Source organism: Nyctereutes procyonoides, unplaced genomic scaffold, assembly GCF_905146905.1.
Source record: "Nyctereutes procyonoides isolate TBG_1078 unplaced genomic scaffold, NYPRO_anot_genome, whole genome shotgun sequence".
NCBI classification, from domain to species: Eukaryota; Metazoa; Chordata; class Mammalia; order Carnivora; family Canidae; genus Nyctereutes; species Nyctereutes procyonoides.
Genome location: NW_026575140.1, coordinates 55,149,158 through 55,165,557, shown reverse-complemented (window position 1 = coordinate 55,165,557; position 16,400 = coordinate 55,149,158). Strand labels below are relative to the sequence as shown.

Sequence of the window (16,400 nt, the reverse complement as noted above, 5' to 3'; positions counted from 1 at the left end):
ACCGGGAGCCCGACGTGGGATTCGATCCCGGGTCTCCAGGATCGCGCCCTGGGCCAAAGGCAGGCGCCAAACCGCTGCGCCACCCAGGGATCCCCACCCTGGATTTTCTACATGAGTTTGTGTGGGTAATGGTGTCGAGTATCCTGCCCTCGGAGGTGCTCCTGAAGGACACATTGAGGATCTCTGTGGGCAGCTTCTGGTTGGGTGAGGCCCCCTCCACAGGATTCCTGCTCAAATCTCCCTTTGCAGAGGAGAAAGCCGGGGAATAAGAGAATCTTGCCAACACTTGGTACTGGGAGGAGCAGGGACCACGGGAGGGGGAGAGAAGAGGAAATCCCAGAATGCCTCATGCCATGGTTTCTGGCACCTTCTCAAGCCCCTGAAGGAAACCCCATACCTAAATTTACCAAACATGCTGTTCCATCCAGAATGGATCTTGCAAATTCAGAAGAGCAGAAAGGAAAGGAATCGCAAGTCGCTGGCTCAGGTGGTCACACGCTTGGAATCTCCTGCAAAGCAGCCTGCTCAGAAAGGAGTTCTAAGGGCAGGTGACGTGGCTGCTGCCCACGGATGCTCGGGGGCATGAGTGGCCAGCTTGGTGGCCCCATGGGCACCCCCAAAACCCTAAGGGCAGCAACTGTCCTCATCCGGGTTACTGCGTGGCGCCGCAGCCCGCGCTCCAAGTGACTTCTGGCTCCGAGAGCCGGCTCCCAGCGCGTCCTAATTGCTTCTGAACCATGGGCACTAGAGAGAGATGAAGGCGAAGCGTGTTTCTGGAACCGCTTCCACGAGTCAGCGAGGGGCGAGGTTCCAACCAGCCTAAGGCTGCTGACAGTTTTTGAAGCCGCGCGACTAGTGCATATAAAACCAGACAGCGGGGGACAGCAGGTGACATCACAGTCAAGAGCCAGGACCCACCACTGCTCCGGGGCACTGCGCGCAGAAGGCGGGATGGAGAGCCCGCTGCCAAATCTTGAGCGACCCCTCCATCCCCGCAGGGACGCCTCCACTTCCTTATCTCGAAAATTCAGAAGTCGCACCAGATGGTCTCCAAGGGTTTTCCTCGGCTTTCTCTTCCTTTCTGTTCTCACGCTCAACGATTCTGGAGGTCGGTCTCGAGGACACTTGCTTTAAAGACGTGCCATTTTGCAGGAGGGGTGAAAAGTCTCATTCAAGTGTAGACACACGTCCGGGGGCAGCAGAGTGTCCCTGGCACAGGGATCGGCCCCCACCCCCAACGATGGGGATTGGGCCTCATGATCTCAGCACTCTGGGCCTCCTCCTCACACCACTGTGAGTTCTGGTAAGTTCTTCTGGCCTGATGGGGCCTATGTGGGGCCCCTTCCCTATCATTCCTAGAGCCACACGCAGTCAAGCTCTGTGTACCCGGCAACCAGATTCTGGCCCTGGCATCCCAGGCTTCCTCATGTCTGAAGCTGGAATCCACCCTGTACCCAATACAGGCTTTTTCTTTTTTTTTTTTTTTTAAGATTTTATTTATTTATTTGAGAGAGAGAGAGAGAGAGAGCAGCGGGAGGTGCAGAGAGAGAGAGGAGGGGGCTCCCAGCTGAGCAGGGAGCCCAACTCAGGTCTCGATCTCAGGACCCCGGGATCATGATCTGAGCTGCAGGCAGATGCTTAACCGACTGAGCCCCCCAAGCACCCCCCACACAGACTTGTTCTGCACCTGCTAGCAGGTAAGCTGCTCACCACACATGCAAGCTCCCTGGACGCCCCTTGGGGTCCATCTTGTCCGTGGACCTCCCGGCCGCGGCCCAGAGCCAAGGCCAGACCCCCTGGGACCCCCAGCATGCCCAGCATTCCATCGGAATGTGACGATCATTCCCAAAGTGCAGCCCCTGCACCAGCAGCAGGGCTGTCCTCTGGGAGCGGGCTAGAAATGCAGAGTCCCAGGCCCCACCCTAGCACCAGGCTCGGTAGTTTAAAGGTCTCTGGGCAATTCATGTGTGCTTTACCCCTTGACAGGCCCTGCTGTGGACTTTCCAGGTGCCTCCGGATGACGAGCACCACCTCCCTCTCCCTGGCACTGGTTGAGGTCTCCATCAGAAGCCACGCTGAAATGAGAGCTGCTGTCCGGCCCAGCCCGTGAGAGGCAGCGTCCTAGAAAAAGGCTATGTGCAAACACTGATCTAGCCTCCCCATACAAACTGGACACCACCCTGCCGGCTCCCCAGAGCCTACATAGAGTGCTGGCTAGAGTCTTGGTTGATGTGAGGTCCCTCTCTCCAAGAAAGGAGGGGATGTCTAACTTTCAGAGGCAATAAGGTTGGCAAAATTAGGGTATCCCACTCTTAGGTCTCAGGAGAGCACCAATGCCCATTACTGTGGCAACCGCTGCCACCACCAAGCCAGACAGAAGCACCCAAGCCAGCATGGAACCACAGCACAGACACCAGGGTGCCTGGGCAGACACTCGATTGCCTCCCTGAGGATCTGTGCCACCCAACAGGCTTCCCCCACTCCCCGAGAGGGTCCCAGCTGGAGCTGGGCCATGGGGAGATGGTGGGTGGGAGGACAGATCCGGGCGGAGGGAAGGAGGCCTGATGTGGACGCCAATCCCCATAATCCACGCCACGACACAGTCACACGCCTCAACCGAACAGCTGCCCAGGTAACCGGGGTGGGGAGGGAGGTGGTGACTCCGTCTCCCTCCACAAACAGCCCTTTGGACATCTTGTTCTCCTTGCCTTCCCCATCTCGCATGCACCACGGCCACGTCTCTGCCTCCCCTTCCCTACTCAGGCCTTGGGCCCCTAACAGGTGCCCCCGAGCACACTGGGCCCCCAGCACTTCTAGGCTCCAGCTGCCCATCTCAGAGGTCCTCAGAACTGCTTTCTAAAATGTCACAGCTAAAAAAATAAGTAAAATAAAATAAAACGTCACAGTTGTTTCAGAAACACGCAGGAAGAGCTCGGCACCTCTGAGGGCGAATCAAACTGATTCTTACCATCCAAGAAGAGTTAGTCTTCCTTGTGGGGGAAGAGGGGTGGCTGCTAACTCAGAGGAGTGTCCTGAGTCCTGTGTGAAGTCCCCAGACCCAGGGCCAGGCCCCTGCCAGCTTCCTCTCCATGGCACCCTCCACGGGAAATGGGGCTGACACAAGCGGCTGTGCCAGGGTCAGGACTCAGGACATCCCAGGGGGCGTTGGCGTGGCTTTGCGCAGAGCTCTTCTTTCACAAAGAACCCACAACATTGCACAGCTCCTTCCAAATCTGCTCAAGGTCCTATGATGAAATCAACGGTGCATTCTGACTTTCCAGTTACAAAGTTTCTGGAGGCTTCTTTGTTGTTGTTTTCACTCTGTCTCTCTCTCTCTCTCTTTCCCCTTTCTCAGCTAAAAAAAAGCTGGCTGAGGTCACGACATACAATGGCCAAGCTTGTGTCGCTGACCAGATGCCTCCCACCCCCAGGCCCGTGGACAAGAGCTCCTTTGTCCACTATATTTTAGGCGGGACTCCCTGGGCCTGCCCAAGCCCTGCTGGGGAATGTTCCGCCAACTTCTTCCCAACCCTAAGTCACGGCTCTGGCCTCAGCTCCAGCCCCAGCTGCGTGAACCCAAGACCAGATCGAAACCAACATAAAACGAATGGGGAATGCTCCCCCAAAGAACCATTGTGTCAGACCTGTCCAGGGTTGAAAGGCTGGTGCCCCCAAAGGGGCAAGACGAAGGTCCCCTGCCTTCATTCTGCCCTTGCTTGCCTCCAAACCTGGACAGTGGGTGACCAGAGGGGCTACGCCATGCATCTCAGAGGAAGAGGGCTTTTAGGATCACAAAGCTGTTAGCTGCAAGTGAATATGGACCCCAAGCACATTATGGCATCCACCAGCTACACACGTTCAGGCAAAAGACTTGGATCCTCTGTGAATATATCAAATCCTTCCACTCAGACAGCTTTTTGGAGCAGCTGAAGGTTTAGCACTTAAAATTCACCCATTTCTACGTTTCCTTTAAATGTAAACCTTCGTGATTTTAGGAAACGAGTCTTCCTATTGACATAAATATGGTTTTCCCCAAGCGACCATGCATCCCAAGATCTGGATGGTTTCCTATAAAATATCATTCTTTCACACGTATGGATGAACTATGTATTTATGAAGAGGTTTCAGTGCCAGCTCCTGGAGTCAGGGCTGTGAAATCAGAATATGGCCTAGGGACAGAGTCAGATGGCCCTTGTCAGATCACTACCTATTAGCTGTGATAGCCCGGGGCGGAGCAGGGCCTTGAAACTTTGGATTTCTTCAAGTACAAAAGGGAGATGACTGCAGGGTCTTTCACAAAAGGTTGCAGGGAGGATTGAGGAGGGAGATTTACATAAACAGTGAGCATAGAGTGAAGGGGACCAACGTACCCAGTAAAAGCCAGTTGTTTTTGTTATGATCAGCAGTGGCTGAGAGAGGAGTTGAAATTTCCCTGGATACACAAGGAAAGTTTAGACTGGATAAAAACAAAAAACAAACAACCCAATTAAAAAATGGGCAAAGATGGGAAGCCTGGGTGGCTCAGTCGGTTAAGCATCCAACTCTTGGTTTCAGTTCCAGTCATGATGCCAGGGTCGCAGGATCAAGCCCCGCCCTGGGCTCCATGCTGGGTGTGGAGTCTACTTGGGATTCTCTCTTCCCCTCTCCCTTTGCTCCTACCTCCCGTGTGCTCTCTCTCACACACACACTATCTCTCTCTCTCTAAAAGAAAGAAAGAATTCTTAAAAACAAAAATGGGCAAGGGGCATTTCTCCAAAGAAGAAACACAAATGGCCAACAGGCACATGAAAAGGTGTTCCATATCACTCATCACTAGGGAAACATATATTAAAACCCAAATGAGGTACCACCTCACACCCATTAGGATGGCCATCCCAAACAAACAAAAACAGGAAGGTCAGGAAAGAGCAAACACTGGCGAGGATGTGGGAAAAGTGGAACCCTTGCTGGTGGGAATGTAAAATGGTGTAGACGCTATGGAAAACAATATGGTGGTTCCTTAAAAAGTTCAACACAGAATTACCATATGATCCTGCAATTCTACTTCTAGGGATACATCCAAGAAAACTGAAAGTAGGGACCCAGGTATCTGTTCACCCTCAGGTACTACAGCATTATTCATAATGACCACAGAATGGAAACAACGCCCGAGTGTGTCCATTCATGGATGAACAGCCAAACAAAACGTGGTATATGTATACAATAGCATGGTATTCAACCTCAGAAAAGAAACTCCGACCCACACTGTGTGGATGACCCCAAAGACATTAGGCAAAGCAAAATAACCTGGTCACAAAAAGGCAGATACTATAGGGTCCTACTTTATGAGGGGCCTAGAATACAATAGTTAAATTCTGAGAGACAAAAAAATAGAATGGTGATTGCCAAGGACAAGAAGGAGGCTGGGCAGGGTGGGAGGGGGGTGCCAGGGAGTTAGTGTTTAATGGAGACAGTGTCCGTTAGCAAGATGACAAAGTACTGGAGGCGGATGGTGATGGTCACATAACATTGTGAATGCACTTGATGCTGCAGAACCGTACACTTAAAAATGGTTAAAATGGTAGATTTTAGGTTATGTCTATTTTCACACACACACACACACACACACACACACACACACACACACACACACAAGTCTGGGACCCACAGAGATAGTTTAGATCAAGGGCTCCCAACCAGTGGGACATAAGCCACATCATGAGATACACAGGGACAGAACCCCCAGGGAAGGTGAAGCCCGCACCCAGAAACTTCACCAGATGCCAGACAAGGTGGTCCATTTGGTGTTCAACCTTGGGGAAACGGAGGCAGCACAGCCAGCATCCCAATGTCAACCATGGGCTTCTCTGCCGGGGGTGTGCACACTCAGAGGGCCAATGGCAACATGCCTCCCCCTGAACTCCCCCCTTTCTGGTCTTTTTCCTTCCACCCTCAGAGGCAGAGCTCTTCTCTTTCTTCTCAAAGCCTGGGGTGAGCTGCTCCAGGGGCTCTGCTTCTCCTCTCTGCTTGTCAAGCTCTGATTCTCTGCAGGGATGACACGGAGCTCTCTTGAGCTCTTGCTCTGGGACTCGTATCATGTAATGTATCCAACAAACCAACGCAGAGGTTCTAGGATTATCCCCAGTTAACGGAGGAAACAGAAGCTCTTGAGATAGATCAGGAAGGGTGGGCAGGAGGCCACGCAGCCACAGGAGGAAAGATCCAGAGAGAAAGCAGTGTGGACAGGTATGAGGATCACTTCCATCAGGATTCGAGGGCATAGAAGGAGACAGAAGGCATAGTTAGGGATGGAGTCCAGCTGTGCAAGGCCATGAGAGCACAATAAAGTAAAAGCAAAACTCCATCTGCAGCCACACAGCCAAGACCTTCCCCTTGAGTCCTTCAAGCCTTCGCAGAATTAAAATAACCACTGGAAGCTCTCAAAGCCTATAACTTTCCAGTTTTATAGCAGCCAAGAGGGGACAGTTTTAAGGCCATTTGGCCTTGACACCACTCTGACACTGCATCACACACACAGAATAGATACAATCACAGAAAATAATGCAGCCCTACGGGCAACACATGGAGATTGTCATCACGGTTCCCAGGGTAGCCTCCAGCCAATGGCAAAAGACCTTTCTGGGCCTTTTTGAAGGGACGCTAATCCGCTCTGACCTGAGCTAAGCAGAACAAACCAGAGGCCTGCAAATGTTTTATTCTTTAGGATTCAACCAAACCTAAGAATCTCGAGGTGTATAATACTCATGAAGACATTCTCATGGGTTTCTGGTTCGGGGTTGTCTCTCAAACCAGATGTCTCCTGAGGTTTGCTGTATTGATAATCTCCTACCATTTGAGTTGACTGCAAAAAGCACATTTTCTTCTCCTCTTTCTGAGGTCTGCAAATAGGTAGGTTCCTATGCGGACAAATGAGAGACAGTAGGAAACCCGTGATCCGAACACCAAAAGGACCACCGATCATTTCCACTGAGCTCCATTTTCTCCAAGTTTCATGGAATTTGATGCAGCCAACCTTTCTGTTGTTATTCTTTGGCTCAACTGAGTTGAAAACCATCAACCAGAGACGTCTGGGTGGCTTAGCGGTTGAGCATCTGCCTTCGGCTCAGGGTGTGATCCTGTGATCCTGGGATCAACTGGGGTCCCTGCAGGGAGCCTGCCTCTCCCTCTGCCTGTGTCTCTGCACCTCTCTCTGTGTCTCTCATGAATAAATAAATAAAATATTTAAAAAAAAACAAACCATCAACCAAAATAGGCCACGTTCACTGTGGGCTCCCATCCTCTGTAGCACGAATCGTGTTTGTTGTCTTACAATGATAATTAATAAGTAAGACAGGGTATGGCGATGACTCACTTTTTCTAAATGCTTCACAGTCGTGAAGGGAAAAATTATTCACCAGACCGTTCAGTCTCTGGGGTGCAGAGTCTCGAAGACAGTCACCAGCTCTCTTAGAGGCAGCCCCCTGGCTATGGGATCAACCAAGCAACCCATGGTTATTAGCAACTGCTTCCCAAATGCTGTGGAAGACACAGGCAATTGTAACCTAGGGGGACTTGGCTTCTGCAGTTTGGAAGATAAGGCAGAGACACACACACAAGTGATAAAGCAGAAATAACTCTGCCAGGGAGTCTCTCCTAAGTGCTAAGCAGTGAGCGAGCAGACAATGAGAGCTTTCAGGATCCAGAGAAGGGCGCGACGGTGCTGGGCTGGGGTGGACAGAAAAGTCTTCTCAGAAGACTCGGCATCAGCCCGATGACAGAGATGAAAAGGACCCTTCCCAGAACGGAGGGATGACAATCGAGAAGAAGAATAAGCCTTGGTGGTTGAACAGATGTGGGCAAAGAGGGAGGAAGTAAAAGTCAATTCTTGAGGGGACGAGGGAACTGGAACCAGTACCTGGGGGAGATCCAACCATGGTGGAAGCCAGTGTGGGGATGGATACACAGTAGAGCTCACAGCCTGTCCACTCCAGCTCCTAGAGCTGTGATCGTGTGCAGACAGGTTGTGTGTGGCCCTTGACACTGGAGCTGGCCTATCTGCTCAGAGATGGGGTTGCAATCCTTCAGGAGACACACAGAGAGAGGCAAGGACACAGGCAGAGGGAGAAGCAGGCTCCCTGCAGGGAGCACCATGTGGGACTCGATCCTGGGACCCCAGGATCACGCCCTGAGCTGAAGGCAGACACTCAACCCCTGAGCCATCCAGGTGCCCCTGGACTCAGTTTATGAAGAAAGAATGGATTGCTGAGCCCTGGGACATGTCTCACTTAGCAGCACAAAGACTTCCCCCTGACACCTCTTGGGCCCAATTGTTCCCTCCTTCCCTCCCTCCCTTCCTCCCAAAGCATGCCTTGGGTCCCTCTCCACCTTGGGCCCCCTCACCAAGACCCTCAAAAGCAAGAACCAGGTCTCCATCCTTCTCCTCGATGCAGCCCCGTGCCTCACACTCGGGGGCTCGCTCCAGGATGGGCAAGAGATGGATTGAGTTCTGGGAATGAGTCCCAGAAAGCAAACGAGGACGCCCACTGATGAAGAGCATGGTGGGGGTGGGGGTGGGGGTGGTGGATGCTCGCCCTTGCCAATCCCAGAAAGAGGAGCCGGGGAGTGAGGTGGGCGTGAAATCTGGTCCTGAGCATACGAGAGAGGAGCTGGTGAGCCTGGGGATCTGCAGAGACAGGAGGGGAGAGACTGAGATAGATGCTAGAAGCAGGTGGAGAGAGGACAGGGTTGTGAGTAAACAGTGGCCAGCCCAGGCCCACTGGGCCTATAGATGGTTCCTACAAGGGGCTTGGCAGTTAGCTTCTTGCCCTCAGCATGGATGGGTCCAAGGCCCCTCCAAAGTTTCCACCTGTCCCCATCCATAAAAGATGCCCAAGAGCAAGTGGACACATCAGAAACAGCACCCACTTTAACAGGCTCAGCATCCGAGAGATGCCTCGGCTCAATGCCTCCCAAACTCCAGCCATTCACGTTCCCTTGTCCCAAGTCTGCTGTCGCCATGTGTCAGCTGCCCTATTATTTACCCAGAAATTTTTTTTAACTGTCTTATAATGAGCTTGGATGTAGCCTGACCCCAAGCAGTAGCATCTGTGAAACGTGAATCTGATGTGATTGGTTATTTACCCTGTTCCTCACTTAAATAAACATTACTTAAAACCTGTCATCACGGGGAGGTGGGTGCAGGGGTGGGGTCGCTGGGCGACAGGCAATAAGGAGGGCACGTGACGTGATGAGCACTGGGGTGTTGTCCGCAACCGATAAATCGTTGCACGCTCCATCTGAAACCAAGTATGTCCTTTATGTTGGCTAACTGAATTTAAATTAAAAAAAAAAACTGTCATCACAACATGGTCTATGATTATCTTCCATAGCCTAAGTGGTAAAAGCGGCCCCCTTGAAGAAACACAGTTGCAAGCTAAGTGCAGAATTACCATAGAGCAGCGGTGAAATGGTCCAGGGAGGTTCTTTTCTGAAACCTAGAAAACCAAGCTCGAATTCTCCACTAACCACATACCTGCAACAGGAGGAGCAAGGTCCCCAGTGTGTGGCCCAAGTCATCACTGGGAGACCCAGGAGGGGAGTCAAGGGAAAAAGCAGAGGCTTTCCCAGGGTGAGGGCCACCTCTGTCAACTTCCTATTAAAATAAGCAATGAAAAAAAATAAAAAAATTTAAAAAATAAAATAAAATAGGCAATGAAGGGCGCCCGGGTGGCTCAGTGGTTGAGCATCTGCCTTTGGCTCAGGGCATGATCCTGGGGTCCTGGGACTGAGTCCCGCATCGGGCTCCCCACAGGGAGCTTCTCCCTCTGCCTGTGTCTCTGCCTGTGTCTCTGCCTGTCTCTCTGTGTCTCTCCAGAATAAATAAATAAAATCTTTAAAAATGAAAATAAAAATAAAATAAATAGGCAATGAGGGACACCTGGGTGGCTCAGTCGATGAAGCATCTGCCTTCAGCTCAGGTCGTGATCTCAGGGTTCTGGGATCGAGCCCCACACCCGGCTCCCTGCTCAAGCAGGGAATCTGCTTCTCCCTCTCCCTCTGCCCCTCCCCTCCTGCTCCTGCTGTCTCCCTTTCTCTCTCTCAACTCAATAAATAAAATCTCCAAAAAAAAAAAAATCACATGTTCTGAAAATGGCATTGCTCTTTAAAAAAAAAAGGCAATGAGAGGAAAACAAAACAATAGGAATCAAAAATAAAACTTACATAACCTTCAAAAAAGACAACGGTGGACAGTCAGAATCTGAGCAAAAATAAACACTCGAGAAACCGTGACGCCAGTGGAGCGATTGGTGACAATCATACAAAACAGAGACCGGTTGTGGGAAGAGGAACAGCCTGTCACACGTTTCTGTGTCTGGATCTCTAATTTGAGATGCAGACCCACATGCACCTGGGCACTGAGCGGTCAGCTGCCAGGACACAGACGCTGCCCCGAGAACTGATCCTCGTCCCTCATCGTCCATTCCAGGTCCAGAGACATCCAGAAAACAGGTGAGCAGGGAGTGCAGGTGGGTGGGGAGCTTGGGAGGGGTGGTAAGCACTCTGATGGTGCACATGGCCCCAGGGACAGCACGCGGGGATGCGACCTCTCGCGCTCCGCCAACTGGGGACATCGGGGAGGCAGGTAGCAAAACAGCAGCACGTGGGGTGGGGGGCAGCCTGTTTTAAAACCAGAAGTGGGCTGTGAAGTGTGTGCATCCCTGAACCTACAGGTAAGCAACTATGACGGAGGATTCAACCTTCCTCTGCGTGCACACGGCGCCAAGGCCAACGACGCATAATGCGTCTGGTGGCCTGTGCAACTTCTACACTGACACCACCTTGGTGGACAAGGAGGAATGAGAGACCCGAAAATGGGAGGGAAGGGTGATGGAGCGTCATCCTAACGGCACAAGGGAGGACGCCCCCTCTGAAAGCAATTCAGAAGACAATGTCAGGAAACTGTTAGAAAGCAAGAAGTCCTCTTTGAAAGAGGAACAGAAAATCATTAATGGAAAAAGGCCAAAACAAGAAAGATGACACGATGGAAAAACAAACAGAATAGGTGAGGATTGTATGAAAATTGCTCACTTAAATCCACATTCATGGTTGGGGATAAAGATTAAAAAGAAAAAAACTAATAAAATAACAAAATGTAAGGCTGTGTGTCAGAGGATCTCCCCAAACTGCAAAGTTTAAAAAAAAAAAAAAATAGCAAGGACATGAAAAAAGTGATGCATGGAAGGTTTAAGGAGGGTTCTATTAGAAAAGACTGGACCAAGTGACGAAAATCAATGATCAACTGCATAAATAAAATCATTTAAAAAGGGGAGGGGCACCTAGGTGGCTCAGACCATTAAGCATCTGCCTTGGGCTCAGGTCATGATCCTGGGGTCCTGGGATCGAGCCCCATGTTGGGGTCCCTGCTCAGTGGAGGAGACTAAACTCTCCCTCTCTGTCTGCCTCTCCCCCCTGCTCACATGCGCATGCACTCTCACTCTCTCCCCCCCCTTCTCTCCAAAATAAAATAAAATGTTAAAAAAAAAGATTGCAAAAATAACAAAAGAGAGTTTTAAAAATCACAAAGAGGCAAAAAGAAAGACTGCTAAGTAACCCGTTTTCTCCTCAAACTTTTCTTCTGCTCCTACCATGGGCACTTCCCATGGGAATCCAAGCTCCAGAAGGCAGGGACTTGCCCAGGGGCTGGCATCAGCCACCTGAAAGTGCTAGAAAGTGCCAGAAGACACATCCCACCCAAGTCAAAGCCTCGTGGGGTGTGGTCATTGTCTCGTTGGTTCATCACTGTGGGAGCTCAACAAGCATTTCCTGGAGTGTGGGCCACACTGAGCTGCAGATACGAGATTTTGTTCCAAACGTCTGAGATTCAAGATGTACACATGCAGCCAAGCTGTATTCAGCTTGACGTGAAAGGCAGAGAAGGTGCTCTAAGCTTGCACACAGGTGAAGAAGCTACCCCTGTACTCTCCAGGCACGGGGGCAGGAATCACCATGAGGACGATGACCCTGAAGAGGGCCACATCAATGCATCCATGAGGCATTTCTTACTCAGCACAGACCCCCGAGCTCAGAAATCCAGCCAACAGACTGTCTGGTCTGCAGGTAATGCCCAGTGATAGGTGTTTCCCTCGGCCTTCCTCCTCTGCTTCGTGCCCAGCCTGGAATCAGGGTGCGAGTTCCTCCTGCAACGTCATCCAAGGCTAGGACATCAAGGCCTCCAGCCATGTGCACCCAGTCACAGCTTTTGTGCCCAAGCACGTGCTGGTACTGGTGTTGCTCCTGGAGGTTTGGGGACCTTGCACTGGGAGCAGCACCAGACAAAGCCTCTGTCACTCGTCTACCCCAGCAACACTGCGCCGTGTAGGGCACCACCGTGGCCACTCTGCTTGCCAAGGAGCTGGAAGCATGGCCTTGTGCATATTTGAAACTCACGCTGAATGAACCAAGCCTCCCCTCCTGCCCAGATCAGAAAGACCAATCAAATCAGCCACTCAGGGGCCAATGCTTTCTATCAGCAAAACCCCAGGTTCTATCACCTTCTAAGACTTGCTCCTGCTTTAAGAACCAGAGTATAGGAGCGCCTGGGTGGCTCAGCAGGTGAAGCCTCTGCCTTCAGCTAAGGTCATGATCCTGGGGTCCTGGGATCGAGCCCTACATCAGGCTCCCTGCTCATGCTCTCTCTCTCTCAAATAAATAAATTAAATCCTTAAAAAAAATTGAAAGGAACCAGTGTACGCAGCATGATGTCAAAGGTAGAAAATGACGCACCCCATACCCCTCCCTTCCCATCCCTGCCAAGGGAGCACTGAGGGAACCCAGGAAAATGTGAACGCACATTATCTTTGTATTCTGGGATTCCTCCAACTGTCTTAATTGTATTCATTTTATCACATTTAAAATGCTTATTTATTTGTAATTTTACAAGTCAAAACCTTTCTTCATTTTTTTAAATGTGTTTATAAAGTTATTTTTACAATCAAGAAAATACTGCCTTCCCCCCAGATCAGCATATTCAATTCTAAAATATACCATATGATCCCAATTATGTAGACAAATATATACAGCAAAAAAAGGGGGGGGGATGAAAAGAATGCTAAATATCTTTTTCTTATTTCTGCTTTTCTGTATTTCTCCATTTTCTATAATGAACATATTAATTGTAATGCTTTGGGGTGGAGACAGAAAGAGAGGGAGAGAGAGGATCTCAAGCATACTCTATGCTTGAGTGGACCTCAATGCAAGGCTCGATCTCACAACTCCAAAATCATCACCTGAGCCGAAGTCAAGAGTCAGATGTTTAACTGACTTAGTTAAACTTAAGTTAACAGACTTAATTGACGTTTAAGCCACCCAGGCGCCCCAGTTTTGATGCATTTAAAAAAAAATCTTACTTTATTCCATCATGAACTAACATAGGAATACAGAGCTATTTAAAATATTTAGAAAATATTTGCTAATAAAATTGCCCTTGAGGGATCCCTGGGTGGCGCAGCGGTTTGGCGCCTGTCTTTGGCCCAGGGCGCGATCCTGGAGACCCGGGATCGAATCCCACGTCGGGCTCCCGGTGCATGGAGCCTGCTTCTCCCTCTGCCTATGTCTCTGCCTCTCTCTCTCTGTGTGTGTGACTATCATAAATAAAAATTAAAAAAAAAAAGTTTTAAAATTGCCCTTGATATATCCTTTCTCAGGTGCCATCCCCTAAAATGAAGTTTATCAGATTAGGGTTTGTTGTACTATCCTTCAAAGGGTAAGGATACTTGGGGGGATTTTATTTTTAAGAAAATGAATTAAGACAAAATGGGCAGGGGCATCTGGGTAGTTCAGCGGTTGAGCATCTGCCTTTGACTAGGCGTGATCCCGGTGTCCTGGGATCAAGTCCCGTATCCGGCTCCCCGCAGGGAGCCTGCTTCTCCCTCTGCCTGTGTCTCTGCCTCTCTGTGTGTCTCTCATGAATAAATAAATAAAATCTTTAAAAAATAAAATGGGTGAGAGGAGCCGACGTCATCACATGGTGACATCTCTCTGGAGCTGTGGTATGGTTTCCTTCTTTGGAGATTTTAAATAAAATGTTTAAAAAATATTTTAAATAAAATCTTTAAAAAAAAAGACAAAATGGGCAATGGTAAAGAACTTTCTGGTCCAGTACAAGGCTGACACAAAAATTAGAGGAGGAAGGAACCCCAGAGATCATCTGATCCCATGCTGCCATTTTACAGATTAGGATACTGAACCCAGAGACAGATGGCAAGTCTCCCCTAGTCCAGCACAGAGTGCCCTCCTTCTTGCTCTCTGTCCTCCTTCTTGTTCTCTGGCTGCTTAAATCTTGGTGCTAATGCTGCTGGCATGGCTAAGGACTAATTCTGGTCACACAACACGGCAAGAGCCAAAGCCCCACCTAGCACAACTCCCAGGCTGACCCTAACACTGCTCTGTGCAAGCCGACCTCCAATTAGTCCAGCTCCCTGGTCAACCATGACCCATTTCCCATCTGTTTGTAGCCAGGGAGCCCCCTGTGTAGGGAGGGAGGAAACATCTGTGCACACAAGGGGAGTGAACAAACACACTTGATTTTCCCTTTGGCAAATCCTCTTCTGCCTCTTTTTCCACTCATTGAAATGCAAAGCCCCATTCCAATGAGGGGGTCTGGAAGATTCCAGAAACTTCCAGAAACCACAACTGCCACTCTGCAACAGAAATTCCCAAAACAAGGTGTGCATGGACGGGTTGGAGGTGTGGGCGAGGACAAACAGCAGACGCAACCCCAGAGACCAGCCACAGGCATCCATTGGCTTGTCCCCAAACCCAGCTTCTAACCTCCAGCCAGGCATTGAGGAAGTTCAAGGACGCCTTCCACAGCCTTCCAGCCACATAATCTCAGGCAAGTCAGTTCACCTCTTTGAAACTCATCTTTTCTCTTTCCTGCACATACAAATGGAAATGGCACCATCGCCTTCCCAGAATTCTTGCAAAGATCTGAAGGCCCAAACCACCGTTGCAACTCCAGAAATGCTAGCTTTGCCCCATATGTTCCCATCACTGAGCAACCCTTGGGGAAAGTCAACAGCCGAGATCACAGCGCTGAGTCACTCCCATGGCACCGACTGGGTTTTTCCCAACAGCCCAGGCTAATGTGTGCAGGCTGGCACCTCTACCGTCTGTACACAACTAAGCTCATCAAAGGAGCGAGAGGAATGGCATGGGAAATGGAATTACTAGGCTCAGCGGACAAGTTTAGGATTTAGAGGACCATCAGAAGGGGACAGTCAAATCCATGGACCCCCACACACGCCATGTCCGCTGGGGTTTCTGGAAAGCTGGCCACTCATGGATCTTGTAGCCTAGTTGACCCTCACAAGAACGCTGTAGGGAAATATTCTTTTTTTTTTTTTTAAGATTTTATTTATTTATTCATGAGAGAGACAGAGTCTGGAGATGAAGCCTCCCTGTGGGGAGCCCAATGTGGGACTCGATCCCAGGACCCCAGGATCACGCCCTGAGCCAAAAGCAGATGCTCAACCACTGAGCACCCCCCCCCCGCAGGTGCCCACTGTAGAGAAGTATCTTAATTTCCTTCCACAATCGAATAAGTGGAGGTCTTCCCCAAGGTTTTACAACACAGAGGACACAACCCATTTGAACCTGGTGTCCTGTCTCCAAGAACGATGCAATTTCCCCCTCACTGCAGGCCACTCCCAACACACCCAGTGACCGAGAATCCTCTATTCGAGGGCAAATATTCCAGGGAGAAGTTCGAGTGAGGCCACGGGCAGCCAAGCTCCTATCAGCTTCACATGGTAGAGGGTGGAGGCTGATGGCCAGCGGGAGGCCTCGTTTGCTAACTGGAGGGAGAGGTGCCAGAGGAGGGGAGGAAAGAACCAAGATAAACATCTCCACGGAAATGAGCCCTGACCAGCAGCCAGGGTGAAAGATGTTGACTGAGAACCACAATCTGAGAGCAGCCTTCCGTGCAAGCAGGCAAGGCCAGTCTGCATTCAAAGCTCCAGCTGCGATGGGGACCTGCCTTGCTTTGTCTGGTCGGCCTAGCACCTCACCTCTTGCTGTCCTCTGGGAGATGCAGCCCCAGGCCCTAGCCATACCTTCCCTCCCAGGTGCACTGGTCCTCTCCTACCTCCAAGGCTGCTCTAGTTTGCCCAGCTACGGTGAGTGGTCCTCACTCCCCAAGATCAAGAATGGTGTTCTACTCAAATGTGTCCCTGGACACAGAAAACATACCCAAAATTCACACCATGAGGAATAGATGGCGATCCCCCCAGTGTCTGAGTAGGACCTGCCAGTCCCCCCTAGAAGTAGGTGTCTTATCTCCCTCCCTGGGGACACCTGGCCACCGATGGGAGGATACAGGAGGAGCAGGAGACAAAAAGGTAGAGGCAGGGGTGCCTGGGTGG

General features: G+C 50.4%; 1 protein-coding gene across 7 annotated transcripts in view; it reads right to left on the bottom strand.

Moving 5' to 3' along the window:
* GAS7 (growth arrest specific 7) overlaps positions 1-16,400 on the bottom strand; it is a 208,389-nt gene that overhangs the window by 98,278 nt on the left and 93,711 nt on the right. Inside the window, exon 1 of one of the 7 annotated variants that reach the window (XM_055305578.1) lies at positions 2,969-3,095. The exons of the other annotated variants lie outside the window; for them this stretch is intronic. Coding sequence (XP_055161553.1) covers positions 2,969-2,971 — 3 coding nt within the window. The 5' untranslated portion in view covers positions 2,972-3,095. Of the gene's footprint in view, positions 1-2,968; positions 3,096-16,400 lie in introns of those variants that run through there. 7 annotated transcript variants of the gene reach the window in all.